A 19,859-nucleotide genomic window follows, 5' to 3' on the forward strand; every position below is an offset into this window, starting at 1 on the left:
TGATGGCTACAGCAAGAGCAGGTTTTCCCTCAGAATTAACAAAATCTCTCCCTGCCTATCCCCATTTGCTGCTGCCACTGCTCTTAGGCAGCTGTGTCTTCCACAGGGCAGGAAGGGAACTTCCATGTGTCTCTGGGTTCTTCCATTAAGCATAAAATTGGGGCAATCAGGAGAGGGGTGAAAATCCAGCCAGTGATAAGGAGATGCAAATTCATAACCTTTAATAACAAGGCCTTCAAAAATCCTGGAGAGATTTTATCCTCTATTTTCAGCCAGAATTGGAATGAATCCATTAAAAGCTTTACATTTAATGCTCTGCAGGACACACTGAACTTTGGGCTGCTCATYTCATCATTCAAASCATGAGACRATCTAGCAGTCCTGCATTCCCACTYGTGTTATCAGYGGAACATCATTCTCCTCCATTTTATTCTTTAAAATGCCAGAGCACATTTCACTACAAGGGGGTGAAAAAAGAAACACAGTTTATGAAAGCAACAAAACTAAAAGCAGCATCAAGTAAATCAAAACTAGTAAGAAAGCTACATCCAGCCTCCACAGCCTTTAAAAAAAAATTATTATTAGGATGTGGTGACAGAGGTAGCYCTTGACAGCAGCTTTTAGCTAGTGGGGTATTTTTAACAGTAATTAAAAATGAAAAAAAAATTAGGCCTAAGATCCAGAGATGACAATCCAAAAAGAAATTATTAAAAGTGCTCAATTATCCTGACCTCACTGAAGGACAATGTCATGAAAATCTTCTCTTTTGATGGAACAGACAATGATTCACAGAGTTAACTTTGCAAACACCACATAAGAATAGATGTTTGTAGGCTCCTTTCTACTGTGCATCTGCTCTGAGTCCCTCAATGCCCGCAATTGTTGTACATACCACAAATATTCTGATGCTAAWGCCAAGGTATTTCAGCCTTTAAACTGCAGAAAAACCTCCATGTGCAGCACCGGACCAAGCAGGTCTGTGACATTTTCTGGCACGGTAATGAGAGTCTGTTACAGCACTCAGTATTTTCTTTCCTTTCTTTTCTCTTCCTTTCCTTTAAGCTAACATCCTTTTCCTGTGCCTGAGGGAGAGGGYAGTTGATAAAAGCCGAGTTCCTGTTCACAGATAAGTTTAGAAGGCAGTGCAGCTCACAAGTTCCTTGAATAAGCTGTATTCCTACCACCTTTTTTCCCCCCCTGTCAGAAACGTCTGAGCCTCACACAGGAACCAGGCTCACATTGTTCAATAGCCACGGACGTTTCCACAGTAGCTGGGAGGGCCGAAAGCTCTTTCCGCTCTTTGTTACAAATATTTTTTTTATTTTTTCCTTCCTTCTTCCAACTTTCCAGTTAAAGACTATTGCCGGGGAATTTCTGAAGTRATTCAGGCTGAGCTTTAGAGAAAAGAACAAGAGACAGGTGTAACTGGGTGGGAAGGAGCCCAGGATGCTGGTGAAGCTGCTTTTGCTGGTCTGTAGCACAGGAGGACTGGCAAAGCTGGTGGAACACACAGCCCATCATGGACACGCTGATGTTTCTGGGCACAGCCTAAWGCCACGGGTTCATGAGACCTCTGCACACCCCCAGAGAACTCCTCTGGCACGCCAAGAAGAAGGTTACTGGGAGGCAGAAGGCCTCAGGGAGGATACTCCAGATTACCCTTCCAGTGTGATCTCCTCACATCAGGAAGAGAGAGGGGATTTTGAAGCTGTGAGCCCACAGTCCCGGAATGGGTGAGTACCCCAACATAATGAGAGGGCAATCCTCTCTGATCCTTTTATGTTCTATTGATACAGGACTGCTTTCAGTAGAAGTTTCTCATTAAAATACATTAGATTTCAGGGGCCAATCTATATCCAAACTAGAGTGGTTTAAATGCTTTAACTTCACAAACAGAAATTGCCTGAATTGCCTGTGGAGGAAGAAACCACAATGGGACCAGCTCTTTGCTTGSTCTGAGACAGCAGAACAAGGTTAGGGGTCTGCACACATCTGGCAGAGGTGAAGCGTCTCAGTTCTGCCACAAACCAAAACTATCTCTGGCAAAGCAGAACTAGAGGAAGCTRATTTACTGATGTTTTCTTATCATAAACCAATGCTGATTATTTCTGCTGAGCATGGCAAGCTTTGCCTATTAGCAGAATGTGCCTGYCTGCAGACCTTGGGCCTTGGAAATGGAGAGGGAAAGAGAATGGCAGGATGTTAGCAAAATAAAAATCATGAGGACTAAATATAACAAACTAAGGAATAAGGAATAAGCATGAAAATGACTACAAAATTTCACACCTCCATCCCATTCAAAAGGTTTTCATGCCAGAAACATGCTTTTCCTGGTCATCTGTAGCAGAAGAGTAGCCATTCTGAGTGGAAAAGGTATGTACTTCACTAGAAATATTCCCAAACCCTATGATTTGTGTAAGTTTTACAGGGCATGTAAGTAGGTCTCTAAATGTTTAAAATAGATGAAAACCAAGCAGGACAGTGAATGAATCTTTTATAGCCCTGATGGATGGGTACAGCAGAGCCCTGTTCAGGAGAGCTGAAACAGCAGCACGCTGAGTGCTGTTCACAGCTCAGTGCTTTAGGATGCCCTGGTATTTTTCCCTTTAAATGCTCTTGAGGAAAGGAAAARAGTGAGATGGAAAGAGACTATAAAACCTTGCTCATGTTATCTTTCCTTTCATGCAAACTGAAGTAGGCAGTCTTGTTTCTAATGTCATCTACGTGTAAAATAGGGCTTCCTTTCTGCATGTGAATGGTGAGTGTATGAAAACCCTGCTGTCCTTCACACTACATCTTCCCACGAACCTGCATCTCCCYCTAATAGCTCCAAGTCACTTTCTAAAGCCTGCAAGCCTTCACTTCCAGTTTCCTGATGGGTAGTGTTCAATAATGATGTGCTCTGGTAATTAACCAACTCCTGATTAATGAATTTCAGACACGGTCAAAGGAAGGAAGCGAGGCCTAAGTGGCATTCTGGGCTTCCAAGTTACACTGCAAGGTGGTAATCATTTGATTGGTGGCTGAAATGCTGAAAGCTTTCTGAAAACTCCCAGTGCTATGAAAATTCACCGGTTTAAAAAGGTCAGCACCACAGGTCAACAAGATGCTGTAATATACTGCCCTAATCAGGATTTCTTCCTTTGCTCTGTAGCTCTGCCCAGCWCCAGCTTGGAATGTTATGATAATTCAGTTCAAATCCAGCTATGACTCATCCTAATTTCCTCCCAAGGAGAGAAATACTTCCTTCTTTTATGGAGATAGTTACGTAGTGAGTCAAATCATAACATTCCTCCCAATTATAAAGGTATGTGGATGACTCCAGGCAATCCAAATCGAGCCTGGCAGTAGCTTTAAGGTATTTGTTCTTTTGTAGAGTTGTCACAGCACACACAGGGCCAGGCAGMTGGTAGGCCTTGGGAAAGAAATTCGAGACTTTGAGAGGAATTATATCTAAAAGTAAGGGCAGAGAGTGTGAATAAGAAGGGACAACACAATTCTTCTTGTAACCACTCTCAAAATTCTAAAACAGTTGAAGCAACACACCTTCAGAGCATGAAGTTCTTGAGTGCTGTCAGCTGCTGTGGCTGCTATCCACAGAAAAGAAGGTGTCATGAACTCGGTATTTCCTCCCTACAAGAGTGACACATTCCCTGGAAAAAAAAAAAAAATTGACAAACTTTATATCTCTCAAAGGGAGAACAAAAAGAAAAGCATCAGGAGTTAAACAGGAATTGAGTAATAAAGGCAGAGAAAGACAAGCCATAAAAAAGTGTGACAGCCAAGCAAAAAAAAACCCCAGAATGGTGGTGAATAGTTTTCTRCCAAAATGATGTTTTACATTAGTTTGCTTTTGAAAAGAATTTTTTTTTTTTTTTTGCAGAACTAGGAAACAAACAAAATCAATAGCAACCTGGTATTTGTGACAAAGTTTTGACTCTCATTATTTTCAAAAAATAAAAGCAAGATGTGTTTGGCTCAACTGCTTCTTATTTTCCCTATGTATCAGGAACAGTGGTAGTTACAAAATATTATTATATTTTAAAGAAATGTATAGTATTATTTTTCATATTGCAGTTATTTGAATAATTGAGACCATCATGACTGAGTAGTCCATGAAATTAGTCAGAATCCTCTGGTTTCTGTTTCAACATGTGAGATGAAATGATTCATTAGACCCCAGTCTAATGCTCAGATATGTCATTTTGCTAATTCCTCCAAGAATAACAAGATTAGGCATGTAAGAGTTTTAAAATATAAATCAGTACGAACTCACTGGCTTTTACAGGAAGAACTAGGTAACAGTTTGATATCTCAGTTGTTGCTTGTATCKGAACAAACAGGAGAAGCCCTTGTGTGTTCCAAGTGGACAAGTGTTTGTAGGGGTACAAGATTAAAACTATCAAAGGAGGCCAATTTTCAAAAGAAAAATTCCACTTTTTATACTGCTTTTCTCCCCAGCTGAGTTTCATATGAGCTGATTGGTTTGACTTCAGCTATTTCATTCTATTGCTGAGGAAAAAGAATCCACACATACCCAAACTTCAAGCAGATTTAAAAAGGGAAATTAAGAGACCTGTACATCAGGGACAGGCTCACAGCTCAGATTTTATGCACTTAGTGTTCATATTTCATTAAAAACCAAGACAAATGAAGCATGTAAAAGGTGTACAGCAGCTCCAACAGCAGAGCCCAAAGCTGCCTGAACCCTCAGTTAGCCTGACCTGTCTGTCCAGTAACACTGTAAACCAGATCACTTAAGCATTCCAGGTTAAAAATAATCTCAGGAAAAAGCAGAGGTTATTTTTACCCTGCYCCTCAGTCACCACACTGATGGAGCCAGTCCCCAGGTGAATTGCTCACCCTGTGAGGCAGAAACGGACGGTGGTGGTGGAATGGGAAGGAGCAGAACAACTACAGCTGGCTTCCCCATCTATCCCAAATCTCACAGAACTTCTGTATTTCCAAAAGTGCAATCATTGCCAAGTGAGTCCTGTTTTGGATTTGCTCTGCAGCTGGGTAGRTGGTTCATTTTTCTTTCTTTCTCTTTAATCCACAAACACACATCTCCTGGGATTTATTTTGAAAAAATGGAAAAACCAAATGAAAGTCCCCAAATTTCACCACCTGATCTATAAATAGGAAAGGCAGAAATCTTCAGCTTAAGTAAATTCTTAATTGCATTAACATACTTTGAGTTTTGGACACACAATTCTGTCAAGTCAGCCAGGKGTGTTGTTATCTCACTGGAACACTCACCCTTTCCTCTAATTCCACATCAAGACACAATCAGGCCTGTTCTCGTGACTACCCAGTGTGTAAAATATGTAACTATCCTCCCAAGTGTACACAAGCAGAGAAAACCCAAATCAGTCTTACTCTAAGGAAAGTCATAACAATGCTCAATCTTAATTGCTTATTACTTTTTGTCCGCTTTTACAGGAAGAATCCATTAATTTAATTAAGATCAGTTTCACACTGACTCATCTATTTCTTCAAAACAAAGCAGGGGCTTTTGTAGGAAGCTTATGGGATACTGAAATTTCCCACCAAAGGGGCACAGAACATATGCTTAAAATAAAACAGTTTGGATGGAGTGCAGCTAAAAGTGATCTTCAGCCCCCGACATCCTGCAAAGCAGTGGAACAGCCAYTGAGTGCTCAACAATAGCTTTTGCAGTGCCAAGTGCATCAACAGAAGCAATGGTTTCCTATCAAAGTCGGGCACTTGGCTCCTTTCAGGAGTTCAGGAAATTCTCCARTATTTGGCTGCCATGGCTGCTGCAGGTGGAATAGCTCCCCCTCAGCTCTCCCTGCTTGATGCAGAGGACACRGCTCCATTCCATACAGTGCAGGAGTTATCAAACCCTCTGTGCCCAGGGGACTGATTTGTTTCACAGCTCATTACTGCAAGCTGCAGCAATTAATTTCACCACATAGCAAGGGATCTCTTGTTTTAGCATAGCCACAGAATCACCATCAGCACCATCAGCACCATCAGCACCATCACCCACCCTTCCCGTGTGGGTCAGCATCCCTTGAACGAGTGATGAGTGGCCAGCCCTGACCAAATCTCATGCCCCAAACAGGGCAAACCTTGGCACATGCTGTGTGCACCCTGAGCATGTGCCAGTGGCAAGCCTGGCTTCCCACTTTTGACTCTCTGGCATCAGCACAGGTATGCTAGAGGGTGGCCATTGGCTGCAATGCCTGCTTCCAGATGAGGTCTGGCAAAGGAGGGGATGTACTAGGGATGAACTTCAGTCTGCAAGAACCAAAGGATGAAATCCCTCTGAACAGGCTGGAGAGCTTCCATTGCAGTGGGATAATAGGAATGAGCTAATGGCTGTGGATGCTCTTGAAGAGGAAAAGCCTCTTGCACTTACTTCTCTGAAGCAGTTTGTACAACAGCTGGATTTGGCTCAAAACCAGCTCCCAGACCAGCCTGCTGCTCCTTGAACTCTTGCTCCCAGTGAGGTTCTAAGCCTAGGACTGGATTTGCTCTGAAAGTCTTCACTGCACAAAGGTTTTATAGGATGTTTTKCAGGACAGACTGTCCCAACTGATAACAGTCTAACTGGCACTCCTGTTGGAATACACAATGCAGTCAACCTACGTTACTCAGGGTTTTGGAAGATTTCCAGCACTGTGTAAATCYRTATGTTTRAAACTAYCACTGTCACTCTTTTCAGTCCAGTTTGTTAAGGGGAACTGCAAATCAATCAGTTTGCTCTCACTCCAGTGAAAACAAGGGTATCATGGGATGAGACATGGGAAGATCCCAGACCTTGCTTGAAAGGGTGTTTTACTCATTCTGAGGGGAAGATGGAGAAAAATGAGTGTTTCTGCTGTCTGATTCTAATATAGGGCTGCTGGCTGCCTGGGAAGAGCGGGAGAATCCACTGACAGACCACCAAACATCACTTGCTGCCTGCTAATTAAAAACCCAGTGGYACACTGTGCTGCTTTGGAGAGCCAGAACCTTCCCCAACAGCTGAACACTTCCTGTATTCCATAAAAAATAAAAGGATATGTCTGTCTCAATACTGACATGCACAGTCTTAGTTTAGATTAATTTAAATGTGGTACTTAACCTGTTTGTGTGAGGCTGCTTTTTCTTGCCAGTGAGAAATTTGCACCAAGGGAAAAACCAACCACAGCTAAAGCCTCATTCTCATATTCATCTGGTATAAATATAAATAATAAAAATAACTGGTATAAATCAGGAGYCACTCTGTAGAAGTCAATGGAAAATCTCTTGTTTAACTAAGTCTTCTACTAGCTTCCCAAAGCACATTTAAACAGGAATTACTGCTTATCTGGTGCCTTTTGTGCTGTGTAGGAAAATGCTGTGGTCTTGAAAAGTTTTGCACACTGTCAGTGGTAGACACAGGAATGGCTGGACAGGAGTTTTCCAAGTAATTATAGACACTTGCTGCCTTGGCAATAGAAATCTACGGAAACTGATGTGTGAAGGACAACTCAGTTGTACTAGTAGAGCCAAAGGAATGACAAAATTATGAAAAAAAACCCCTACATCCTGAATTCCTGAAGCTTTTGTTCAGGCAAAAATTCCACTGACCTAGGAAACATCTAAAATGATGCACTGCAGTGCCAATCAAGAGAACATGTAGCAAAGAGAACTAAAGTATGTCAGTCCCTTGCTGAGCTGGGGAGCATTACTCACACTCACTCACACACTGTCTGTGTGAAGATTACCCCATATTCATCTGAGCAGAGAGTCAGGTACTGCAGAGCAGCCATCCAATCTTTTCTCCTGCTTCTGTAGGTTTCACTTTATTTGCTGTGATATAAGATGGCCCAGCCAAATCCTAGAATCAGAGAGAGAACTGCCTGCATTTTGCTATGTTTCACTAAAACCACAAGTATTATCCAATTTAAGAAAAATAAAATTTTAATACCAGGTTCTAAACACCTGAAAGCTTCAAGTAAAAACAGCTTGAGCTAACCCACATTTGCTGAATCTTATTTAAATACAGAATGCTTTGTCATCAAATATATTTAACCTCAGACATAAGAATACACTTGCCTCAAAATAAGGCAGAAGTGGATACATGAATGTGAATACTCTATTTAATAAGATAAATTCATAATTAGAATTAATTTAAATAAAGAAAAATACTAATATTAAAAGTATTTTTTTTTTAAAAAAGGGATTGATTTCCTTGGAATGTAAACCAGGAAAAACCACTGAACAAATGAAACATCCGTAGCCCTGAATTTGCTCAGGTTCCCTCAAGTGTTGCTCCAACTTGCAGCATTATGATAAACCTTACTGCTCACCAGATTACASAAAAGGCTTTTCTGCTCTCCTCACATGAGCAGCTTCTCTCTGTTCCTCTTTCTCTCCTTGGCAGCAGGAGCTTGCACCAAAAGGAAACTRAAATAAAGAGAATAAAAGCAGAGGGTGTTAAGTTGGTTCCATATTCAGTGAATGAAGCAACACAGTTACAAAGARGAGAAAAAATGCAGCAACAGAACACAAAGCTGCTGTGTTCCAGAAACCAGCTCAGGAAAGAAAGTGCTATTTGTGAAGGAGAAGCCCTTTGAAACTTCATAGCCTGATTCAGAGCCTTTGGTGCCAGAGAAGTCCTGCTTGCCACATTGAACTTTAGATCAAGCCTTTCTCAGTCTTTTACATTGTTACACTTAACATTAAAGAATGACGTATTTTCCCTCAAGGTTAATCCCGCTAAGGAGTATTTTTAGTTACAGATAGCAAAGTTTCCCTAAAGAAAGCATTTGACAGGTTGTATTAAAAATACTGCAATAGAAGTTTTGTCTTTGGGCACATGCATCTATTTTGCAGCTCATTACAGGCCTTAGCTACTTATCTGAGGAAAGAATAAACTTTGGTAAGCTTTATGGAACACAAAACCCCTGAAAGTTTTTGTTTTTAAAACCAAAACATGGTATTACGCAGCCCTTCAGCTCCACAAATAAACTTTTAATATCAAGTGAGAGAGAACTAGCAAATATATAGTAAAGAAAATTGAACATAAAAAGCTGTGATCAGCATTAAAGAAAGTTTTCATTGAGAGCCTATGGTGTTATCCCTTTATTTTTTTTTCCATCTTATTCATTCTGCATAATATTAGTAACTGTCCAAGGCAGGCATCAAGTTGGAATCAACCAMTGATCGAATTGCTGATACAACACAACCCCTTTCTAGAGGTGGGAAGACCACCAGGTGTTTTGAAAAKGAATTGTTTTCTGTTCCATGTGTGTGCACATCCACGTGTGCAACACAGCAAAAGCATTCTCAGCCCCATGGTGCCTCATTCTTGCCCACACAGGTTGATGCATGTGCACATTTGGCTTCACTCTATGTGGCTGACACGACTCCAAGGACTTCTTGGGAAAAACTTGCATATAGTGGGAAAAAAAAATCAGCCCAGATGATGATTCACTGGGTGTGGATTGTTTTCATTAGGAAAGAACAAAACCCTAAAGCCAAAGAATCCTGTTTGAAAAGGAGGTTTCCACACTGAGTGCAGACTCCTGGCTGGATCTGGCAGGCATCCTGTGACAGAGTGAGGGATTCTGCACCAAGGAACAACACCAGCGAGCTCCACCAACAGGGCACAGGCACTTTATTCCCCAGGAAAAWAAAGGGAGGGCTTGAGGGGGAAAATCCTCTCCCAGCTACACCAACTTGCCAAGCACATGAGAGAGGACAGACCAAAACCAAGCCCGCTGCAGGTCCCTGTTTTAGATTATTTAGCTGACACCAATCACCAAAAAGTGACCYGGCCTTACAAGGCCTGGCAGACTGAGGCACACCTGGGAGGCAAATGCCACCAGAGCACATATGCTGCCGTGCTGGCTTTTACTGAGGGCTTTTACTGAYACAAGCAGAGTGTTTGACTCTGGAACAGTAATATTTCAATAAATACCTGAGGATTTGTCTTTTGGATCAGTCCCACAAGAACCAAGACTCCCATTGATCATAGGCCCAAAATTTCCCCCAGTCACTTGCAAAGGCCCCAGTGCTACAACTCTTTAACAAGTTGTTTTGGCTGGAAATCACAACAAAGGCAGCACCCTCCTTTCCTGTCCTGCTTTCCCAGATTCCTGCCCTTGCTTCTAAGAGATGAAGTGTTTTGCTTGCATGAGTGCTCGCTGAAATCTCAATCTCATTTTCCTTAAGAAACAGGGGAGCAGAACAGGCCATGGCCCAGTAATTCTGTTGAGCTGTTCCCAGCCAGGCCAGGCCATCTGCTGCCCTTTCATCCTGGTGTTTCCAGCTTCCTCCCCTTCTCCTGSCTGCTGCAGTGCCAGCTTCTGCTTTCGTGCACGACTCAGTTCCCCATTGTTTCCACAACTCCCTCAGAGGGGCAAAYTTTTTCCATATATGCTGAGAGTCAGAGATTTGGTTCCTGTATTCCCATTTAAAAATACACTGCCTAAAGTTCAGCTGTTTCCATTAGAGTTATTMCTCGTCACTTCCTGCCTTGTCTGGATTTTAACCATCAAACTTCAGCCAACAATACACTGCCAAGTCTTGACTTTAAACTCTTGAAAAGGAAGAGGTTCACCTACACTGTGGGATTAATAGCTGTTGATGTGATTCTGACTTGGAACATTAATCAGACTATTAAAACTCACTTGTCCTTGCTAGAAGCATAGAACTAAAATCCAAGAAAACAACCTTTTTTCCCCCCCAATATTATTATCCTGCAGGTGATGGGAGAAATTATTTTGAAACTAGCCTATTTAATAAAATTCAATCACTTACTATATTATCTTGAATAAGTAATACATAGGAAGTTATTATTAATGGAGTTTATGTCAGATTAAGTGTTCAGAAGCAGTCTGCCTCAACCTGATGAGTCAGTCATCAGGCATCTGAAATGGCAATATGCCTAGAAAGGCAATTTGACATTTAAAGTGACATTAACCTGCAGGTTATCATGGGTTGGAAATTTCTCCTGCTAAATGAAAGGACTGGAAATGGTACTAATGCATCAAAGTTCAGACAATCACCCCTTTCGTAACAAACTCAGATAAACATCTCAAATGAAAACAAATGAATTGGGAGTGGAGGGAGAAGGTAAGAAGCATTTTCCACTTCCCTCATCATGCAGCTGGGAAAAAAAAAAAATAAAGGCCCTTCTGCATTTCACTTTTTCTTGGCACTGTTACAACCAGAGACTTAAAAATACCTACTTCAAGCTCTTTTCCCACGTCTTTCTTCCCCTAGGAACTGGTGTTCCTTCAYGCAGTCCCGGCTGGTCACATACATAGAAGCCTGCATGAAGGAGAAGTACATTGTCAACTCCCAACAGCCCTGTCCAAATGGAGCCCCAGAATGCCAGAAGATCATGTAAGTGCTCTAAATAAAGCCAGTGAAGAAAACAGAATTTTCTCTGAAGTATCTATATGATGTTTTCAACAGTATTGAAGACTCATCATTATTTCTAGGGGAGTTCTAAATAAATTTGTATCTTCCTTGGTATCAGTGACATTTTTKAATATTTGTTTAATAATAAAACTCSCTCTACAACTCATCAGAATACTACAGAAGTTCAAGATCTTACCAAACTTGATTGCKAAGGACTCTGTAACAATAAATCTAACACCCAGACCCTTCCTCCCTAGGTACAGGACAGCTCTGAAGCCAGTCTACCAAGTGAAACAGAAGCTTCTGAAGTCTTTGCAGTGGAAATGCTGCCCTGGATTTATTGGCAAGGACTGTGAACAGCGTGGTAAGCAAAGCTGGAGAACAACTAGAGGAATGAATGACTAAATGCCAGGCACAAAGGCAAAAATTAAGTCTGCCTAATATTTTTTCCCTCTTTTCAGAATTGATGCCTTGGTTTAAAAACTGAATGGTGATTTAAAAATGGCCTTGGTAGGATTTAGCAGAAAATACTTGAAAAGCAGAATTTAAATGGATTTAAGAATTTAAATGGAATTAAGGGAATTTAAATGGATAAAAGGTAATTCCCTCTAGCAATTAAGGCAACCATAACAAACAAGGCAAACGTGTGAAAATTTTTGCACAATCTAGGTCTAACTCATGTACAGACTCCACAGATAAAAATCTCTGTAGGTTTAGCTTTTCTTCACAGATAGCTTTTATTTGTAGCTTGATCTCTAGGTGGTGAACTCCTCAATGTTGGAAAGATATTACCAAATGYAGTGCAACCAGTTTAGTCTCTCTTTTATTACAGTCATTGACCAAAATCAGCTCCTCCATCATTATCACCTCATTTGTACAGCATCATTCACTTTTGGCCACAAGAATGTTCAGGTAACTGTAGAACAAGCAAGAGGAATTTGCAAAGCTTTAGAAGGAGCCTCCAGGAAAAGAAAAAAAAAAGTCCTCATCTATTCACAACAGACTAATTTCTTATTAGCAATAACTTGGTATGAGTTAAAAATCCCCATGCTACTGCATAGCACTGCCATGTATGCAATATTTAATTACCACTGTAAGGAAGGTAAATTCTCCAGAGGTGTTTCTTTACCCAAGAAGCCTGTCAGCACACCAGTTACACGATATATGAAACTCCTCTGTGGGGCCTTGCTAAATTGTAGTAGTTTATGCATCTAAAACATTCTCACAGCTCTTTTATATCTCAATTGCAGATCCTAATTTTATTCTGGTGCCAGGACCTGAAACTGAAGGACAAGAAGAAGAGTTCTCAAACCACAGTATGTGCTTGGAGTTACTTTGCTTGTCATCCTTTTACCTCTCATTCAATGATCAGAAAAAAAGAAAGTATTTTGAGCTGCAATTTTAACCTGCTAAGCTATGGAGAATCTCTCTAGTGAAAGCATTCTTTAGGAAAGCTCTGAAATGATACATTTATTGACATAAATGAGGGCTTTTGCTGTAACACTAAGTGAATGCTCACTACAAAGCATCCCAAAGTTTCAAAGCTCTCTGCTCGTCAGTGAATGCCAGCTGGTGCAGAGCCTTACACYTTTCAGTGTCAAGGACATTAATGTCTTGCTCTGCAATGTGGATTCACAGGAAAGCACACCATGCTCACAAATCTACCAGAAAAACAATTCACTGAAAATGCTATTTTAGAACAGGCCCCCAGTGGCTTTGAGATTACTGTTAKGAGGAACCACAGTTTTCTATCTCAGGCACTCCACCCTTCCAGCTAAGTACCACGAAGGACTTCCCCTTACCTCCTGGGAAATGGTGGCTTGCAGTGCTTTTAGGTGTCTTTGTGCAATTAGCTCCAGGGTAGAATTGCACATTATGAAATCCAATGAATCCAGGGTAGAATTGCACATTATGAAATCCACAGCTCAAATTCACAAGAATTTATTCAGAAAAAAATCAGTTAAAGGGCCCATCCCTAAGTCAGCTCTGACAAAGAATGTGCTCCTGATTCCTTGTGGAATGCCTCAAYTGCCTCTTTGACCCTCTCCTTTTATTCTAGGTTGTTAAACCTTGYCATCCTTTCAGTCATTGTCTTGAAAAGACTTAGTATTCCAAAATATTTTTATGGCATGGGAAGAATTCTAATTAAGAGCATTGTATTGCCATCACAGCTATTGTAGACAAAGTTTTCTGCAAATATTTAAATAGATTAGGTTTCCATCACTGTCRAAAAGACTCCTTGCAAATAAATTGCAATTTAAGGTGCTATAAATCAACAGACCCCTAAATGTCAGTGCAAAATTTTCAGAGTAAAAAACCAGACAGGTGTTCTCAGAGGTCTTGCATGAATACCTGTCACTTGGTCGCTGCACTCTGTTGCATGACTTTGTTTTTCTAATCTTGTGACTAGTGTCAACATCAGTGGATTCAAGAGAAATGTTCGAAGTCATTCAGAATCATGAGGCTTTACTGGATGATCTTCAAAGTGATATTCATCAAGCAGCCAGCACCTTAGGTGACTTTCAGAGACTATTTGAGAACAACGGTACAAGCATGGTGTTAGAAGTGAACCAGAGCAATTCAGGTGAGAGGTCTGATGCAGAATTATCAGCCTGTGATAGGCCTTGTGAAACCACACAGATTAAAAAGAAAATGTGAAAGCAAAAATATCCTGATATTACTTGGTCTGCTGGTTGCTTCTAAAGAGAGAAAAAAAGGGCACAATCCCAATGCAAATAAATAAAAAGTAACCTGAAATGGGAAACAAGAGGAAAGGCAGAGTTCAGAAAATGCCTTAACCACAGAATAAAGAGGTTGCTTTCATTTAAAATTTATTAAACTTACTATTTTTCTTCTGTGGCTTCTTCTCTTCTGTAGGGATGCAGATTTAGATTTGTTCTTTTTCCATACTCCTGCAATGTACTCTGAGGTGTGGAATAGCAGCCTGGTGTTAGTGAAAAAAGGAAATGTTTGACCCATCTCTAGAGCATTATTTCTGCCAYGTACAGGAGAGGGGGAAAAAAAGCTGTGGAATTTGACCTACCATTGTGAATCACTGGCYTGCAGAAACATCTTCTAAGGATACAGACTATGGTACTCAGTAAACTTCAAGGCACTCAAACTTGAACTTTAAAGTTAGAAACTGAGCCTTAGTATAATTCCCATATAGTACAGATACTTCACAGATTTTTCAAGTTATTTCCTCCTGACCTGGAATATTCAACCGTTAAGATGCTGTATAACTTTGTGGAGTTGAAAACATGAGAAAAAAGAACATAAGCCAAAAAAAGGAAGAGCCCATCAACTAAGATTTGTTGGGAAAATGGACAGTTATGGCCACTGGCAAAACTGCCTGTCCAGGGGYTTCATAAAGCACCATTTTAAAGACATAAATGGMGAAGTCCATACATACCTACCTTATKGTCWGCAAACTCATAGACACCRTRTGCTTTATAGTAACMTTGATTTAAAACTAGGCTATTGCAATTATCAAAATTTATCACAAGGTCAGATTCCGGGGAGTAAGATGGCAACTAGGAAAATGCATACTTGAGTTATCCTGGCTAGACTGTGTTCCAAAAGCAGAATTTAAATTTAATTATCTTTTTTTTCAACTGTCTTAACAGATCCTCAGGAAAGGCTTCTGCAGCAAGTTTTGTTCCCTCATGTGGAGAATTTTCTAAGGAAACATTTTAACCCAGTGTGGGCAAGCTTCAACAGAAGCTTACAGAACCTCTCCAACATTGTAAGAAACCTGTCACATGATGTGGAAGCCAACAAAAAAAGCATAGAAAGATTCCAAGAGAGCACTGTGCCCAAGAAGGAATTCCAGGAGCTGGGTACTAAATTTGAATCAAAARTCCAAGAAAACACAGCRAAAGTTGATCAGGTGAAAAGAGATATAGAGAACCAWGTGCACATGCAGCAGGCTAATATTCACTATAATCTCAGCATGATCAAGGCAGATACCGACACAAAACTCAAGAAGCTTCAAAAGATACAGCAATCCCATTTCTCAACTTTGAACAACAGCGTAGCAAACATGAAACATGAACAAAACCTTCTTGAAAATAAGTTGGAGGCTTTGAAAAGAAATTTAACACAACTCTCTTCACATCGTGGTCCCAAAGATGAAAACAGCCAATTAACCATCCTACAAATAAATGAAATTCTGTCAGGCCATGCAAAGCAGCTTAAAGAACTTTACATGGARTCAGATGTGGCCTTCCAGAATATTGTAGTTTTAGAGAGGTGGTTTAAGGAATTAAAGCAAAACATCTCAAAATTCAGGCCAGAAGATCTTACAATAACTTTAGCTGAGAAATCAATTATCATGGAAGAAAACAACGCAGCAATGGAAAGGCAGATAGCAGAGGTCAACTACACTCTCTCAAACCTTCGTGAAAACTACTCAGATCTGCTGAGGTACATGGAGGAATGTAATTGCCAAAGAGTATCTTCTGACACTGATGGACTGGAGGAAGACACAAGGAATAGCACTTATTCCCTTGAAAACACCCAGTCCAAGGATATGAAGCACTTAGAGTCAGTTCTCAGAGATCTCTTCAAGAGTGAAATTGAAGAGCTCTCCTCAGCTATTCCWTCCATCCATCTGTCTCTTAGCCTCCGTCAAGCAGAGAACAGACAGCTTCAGTCCCAGGTTACAGCTTTTTCAGAAGACATAGGCTTGTTGAAGAAGAAGGATGAAGACATTCATCGACACATCAAGTATCTCAACAGTTCTTTCAGCTCTCTTTTGAAAGATGCAATGCGACACGAAGAAGCACTGGAGGCTTTACTGAGACACAAACTTCTGGATCTCTTTTATGAAGATGATTTTAGTAGCCTAGTACCATCAGTATTTGAGCTGCAAGAATCTCTCAAACACATCTCAGATCAACTGCAAGAACAAAACATGACTTTATCATCCCTTACAAGGAGATTTCATCCCTTGGAGAGAGGCCAACAGAACAAGCACGACGCTCCTAAGCACCCCAAGGAGGAAACACAAACATCCTCTACTCTACATGAGGTCAGCAGTCAACGCAGCATCATAGAACACATGGAACCTAACTATGAGGCTGCCAAAGATGACTCCTTGGATAGCTCAGCTTATAATGATATCATGACTCTGAAGAATGATATCAAACACCTGAGCCTGGCAATCCAGAGGCATGAATCCAGAAGTGACGTGAATCTCTGCTGCAATCAAACAATAACAAATGCAATTGAGCCGCTCAACATTTCTGTAGAAACTCTCTCTGCAGATTTAGCAACCATCAAGCGGAATCTGGAGGGACATCTCCTAACTTTTAAAAAGCTGTTTGGGAGTAATGAAGAATTAGTTGCCTCAAATACGAGTCTGGATGTTACAAAGATTCAGTCAATGCTGAACAGAAAAGGGAGAAGGCAACACAAAGGTCAGGACAAGCAAAGAGACAAGAAAAGGCCTGAGAAGCACAGAGAAAATACACAAACGATTAGTGGAAGAAATACAGCTCAGACAGAACTTGTGGAAAAAGGTGTGATTTTTTTCTTTCACTTGCTCATGTTCAAGTCTAGCTTCTTTCTAGGCCCTGCTGCAAGTTCCACACACAGACCATATTAGTTATGAGATTGGTCAGACACTTTGTGGTGTGCTGGAAGGAGAAATTATGACATTACTTACATCCTCCCTGCACACCAAAAAAAGTGAGAACCAAGTTGATATGCTGCTGTATTCTGTAATTTTATTACACCCATTATAGCTGCTAGGAAATTGGCCTTGAACTAATTCAACCTCAGGTGTTTAGAAGACTAATTTTGTCTGTAGATGCTCATGTTAATACAAAAGCAGTTTTCTCGTTGGAAGCTGAAGTGGAATGCTTCTTTTTCCCTGTTACTTTACTTGAATCTGGAAGGGGCATACTCAAAGCACCAAATCCCTCTCAAGGCAGAGAGATGGATTAAATGAACCGCTATAATTTGCACAAATGGAATTGGCAGGACTGACCAGAGAGCACACACTCTCTCAAAACAGTTTCAGAGACAAGTTTTCAGCTTACACTTCACTGGTACTGGCCAGCTCCCTTTCCCTGTAAACATGTGACCATAAGCACCTGGTAATTACAACCACCACAGCTTTAGCATTGGCTTTTATGATTGCAGCCCTTGTCATGGACAAATAACACAGAACAAAAATCAGCCCCTTTGGGCATCTGTGCTGCAAAACTGTAGTTCAAACTGTCTAAGCCAAGAATATATTCTTAACTAATTTCTTTTTAGGACAGCAAAAGCTGTATTTTTTTCCCCTGGGTGATCTCAGTGTTACACTTTTCCAGGAGCTCCAGGGAATCATTTGATTTACTCCAGTGCACATTCTAGCTCTGCAAAGAAGCATACAAAAATCAGGCCTGATAGGGATGCACCTTATCTTCCATCCTGATGATCCTGGGGAGAGAAGAGCGCTCGCTCACTGCTAAAATCCTGTTCCTCTTTCTTTTTCAGACTCATTGGTGGCATTCCACGTGGGATTCTCAGAAAGAAAGGATAAAGGAAAAACTGTGAGGTTTAATGAAACATACCTCAATTATGGAAACAGCTATTTCTCTGAACACGGCCACTTTAAAGCACCACACAAAGGTGTCTACCTGTTTGTCATCTCGGTGGAGTTCAGCTCAGGACCAGCACTGGGACAACTCTCCTTCAGCCGTGGGTACAAAAGAACTCTCTCGAGCAGTCAGAGGAAAACACCCCATGGAAACACCATGACAACTTTYGCTATAGCAGAAATGGAGAAGGGGGAGACAGTGTGCTTTGAATTGCTGCACGGCTCTGTAGTGAAACGAAGCCCACCTGGGACAACTATGGGTGGATTCCTAATATCTAAAACTTGAATCGTGATATTTATGTTTTATTAATCTCTCTCCATAGATGCAAAGGATGCATTCACTATTGCTTCATCTGTGATGTATTCAATGCTACTRCATGTGTTTAAACATAGCATTCCCTAGGTTTGTCTTCATGCTTCTTTTCTGGGARTGTTTGGCTTTTGATTAGTTGCTTGTGAGCAGCAATGGGATTTTCTTTCAAGTGAAAAACTAAGCRTTTGAATTCCAAATGCATCAGCACACACATTCCCAAATCCTTCCAAGGTGAGAACTGCACATATTTTGTRGGATCTTCTTCACTTAGAACACAAATTTGTCCTTTCCCCTAAATATACTCCTATGGCACATACTCCCACCAGTGGCAAGGAAAAGATTTTAGGAAGGACTGCGTATAGCAACTCTCATATTATGTGAATGGCACCTTAAAACCCAGAAGCCACAGCAATTTTACCTTTTACCTCGCTGTGGACCACAGACTATCTTGGAAACTTCTYCAGCTCACTCCAGTGTTTCCGTCAGTGCATAACAGGAACACTAGGATTGGTCAAATCCAGTAAAATTCACTCTACTGCCAGTATTGGCAAGTAAGGATCTTGTAAATGGCACAGTCTGTTTCTGGGCCTGTGTTGTATTTCAACTACTGCAAAAGTTTAAAACATTGTTAAGATTAATTACATTTACAGTTAGACACAGTTAGGAAAATGTCAACAATATTTTTAAAGTATAAGCGAAAATGAAGTTTATTTCTAAAGTTAATCCTGAAGATTACCACTAATTCAGCCCAGAGTTCATTATTTAGTAAATGTTTTAAATCCAAGCAAACAAAACCAACACCAAAAAGCAAGTTTGTTGGTCTGTTGTCACTGCTGAATATAAATTTGTAATTAGAATAAACCAAAGAGAACAACTTTTGAAATGTGGAGGGATTTTTTTTTTTTTTTTTTTAATTTCCAAAACCTCAAGGTGACCTTGTCTGGTCATGTCTTAAACTTTTCTTCTGTCAAATAAAACTTCCCGAAGATTTCTACTTTAAAGAAATTAAAGTATTGTGGTATTTTTGTCTACCTTAATATCTTACAAAGCAGTATTATAACAATCAAATTTGCCAAAATGAAATGCACTTTGAAATATTTTTGATTAAGATGCAAATCCTTATTTTGTAAATTTCACCCTTTTAAGGAAGCAGTTTTTAACAGTTTTTAACTGTTCTGCTGTTAAGGAATTCTCTCCCCACCTACCTGTATTGTAAGCAACATTAAACAGCTATTGCTAAAACTCCCCAACACATCGGTACCAACACACACTGCACTTAAAGCAACAGTTTGACAAGCAAAAAACATGTATCTTTTGAAATAAAGGCACAAAGCAGTTTCAGCTACTGACTTGCTGAGAAGATTTTCTCCATCCTACAAAATCCAAGAAAACTAACTACAAATGCTCCTTATCTCCTCCTGGCCAACACTAATTTCCACAGGGGTTGACCAGGACAGGTCTCTGTTTTTCTAGCATGGAGACTCACACTGCTCTGCTACAGCAGCCCGAAGTGCCTGCAAGCTCAGTGTCATCTTCTGTCCCACAGACTGCTCAAATATCTGAGGGAAGGAGGAGAAGAATAAAATGGAAGAG

The 19,859-nt window shown here is 40.5% G+C and overlaps 2 protein-coding genes and 1 long non-coding RNA gene across 5 annotated transcripts in view; 1 reads left to right on the forward strand and 2 right to left on the reverse strand.

The window, feature by feature from the left end:
• SNCG (synuclein gamma) overlaps positions 1-5,078 on the reverse strand; it is a 27,207-nt gene extending 22,129 nt beyond the window's left edge. The window contains exons 1-2 of one of the 2 annotated variants that reach the window (XM_057371407.1): positions 4,864-5,078; positions 3,547-3,653 (exon numbers count right to left, since the gene is read on the reverse strand). The gene's annotated coding sequence lies outside the window, so the exon portion shown is untranslated. Of the gene's footprint in view, positions 1-892; positions 1,123-3,546; positions 3,654-4,863 lie in introns of those variants that run through there. The other variant, XM_057371408.1, reaches the window with a different exon arrangement.
• On the forward strand, positions 1,122-19,423 carry MMRN2 (multimerin 2). Of its 2 annotated transcripts, XM_057371404.1 has the most exons (7): positions 1,122-1,733; positions 11,224-11,346; positions 11,622-11,728; positions 12,615-12,680; positions 13,775-13,948; positions 14,991-16,886; positions 17,851-19,423. In XM_057371404.1, the coding sequence occupies exons 1-7, from the start codon at positions 1,447-1,449 to the stop codon at positions 18,237-18,239; spliced, it is 3,042 nt and encodes a 1,013-aa protein (XP_057227387.1). In that variant the 5' UTR covers positions 1,122-1,446; the 3' UTR covers positions 18,240-19,423. The 2 variants fall into 2 exon arrangements, with proteins under 2 accessions (XP_057227387.1, XP_057227388.1); XM_057371405.1 differs by lacking the exon at positions 13,775-13,948.
• On the reverse strand, positions 7,581-11,276 carry LOC130576615 (uncharacterized). Its single transcript, XR_008965679.1, has 3 exons — positions 11,190-11,276; positions 8,304-8,400; positions 7,581-7,831 (listed from the first exon to the last, which is right to left on the reverse strand). It is a non-coding gene; the product is annotated as an uncharacterized LOC130576615 (long non-coding RNA).
• Positions 19,424-19,859: the final 436 nt, after the last annotated feature.

Source organism: Malurus melanocephalus, unplaced genomic scaffold (genome assembly GCF_030028575.1).
Source record: "Malurus melanocephalus ecotype Western Australia unplaced genomic scaffold, MMel_1.1 scaffold_146, whole genome shotgun sequence".
NCBI classification, from domain to species: Eukaryota; Metazoa; Chordata; class Aves; order Passeriformes; family Maluridae; genus Malurus; species Malurus melanocephalus.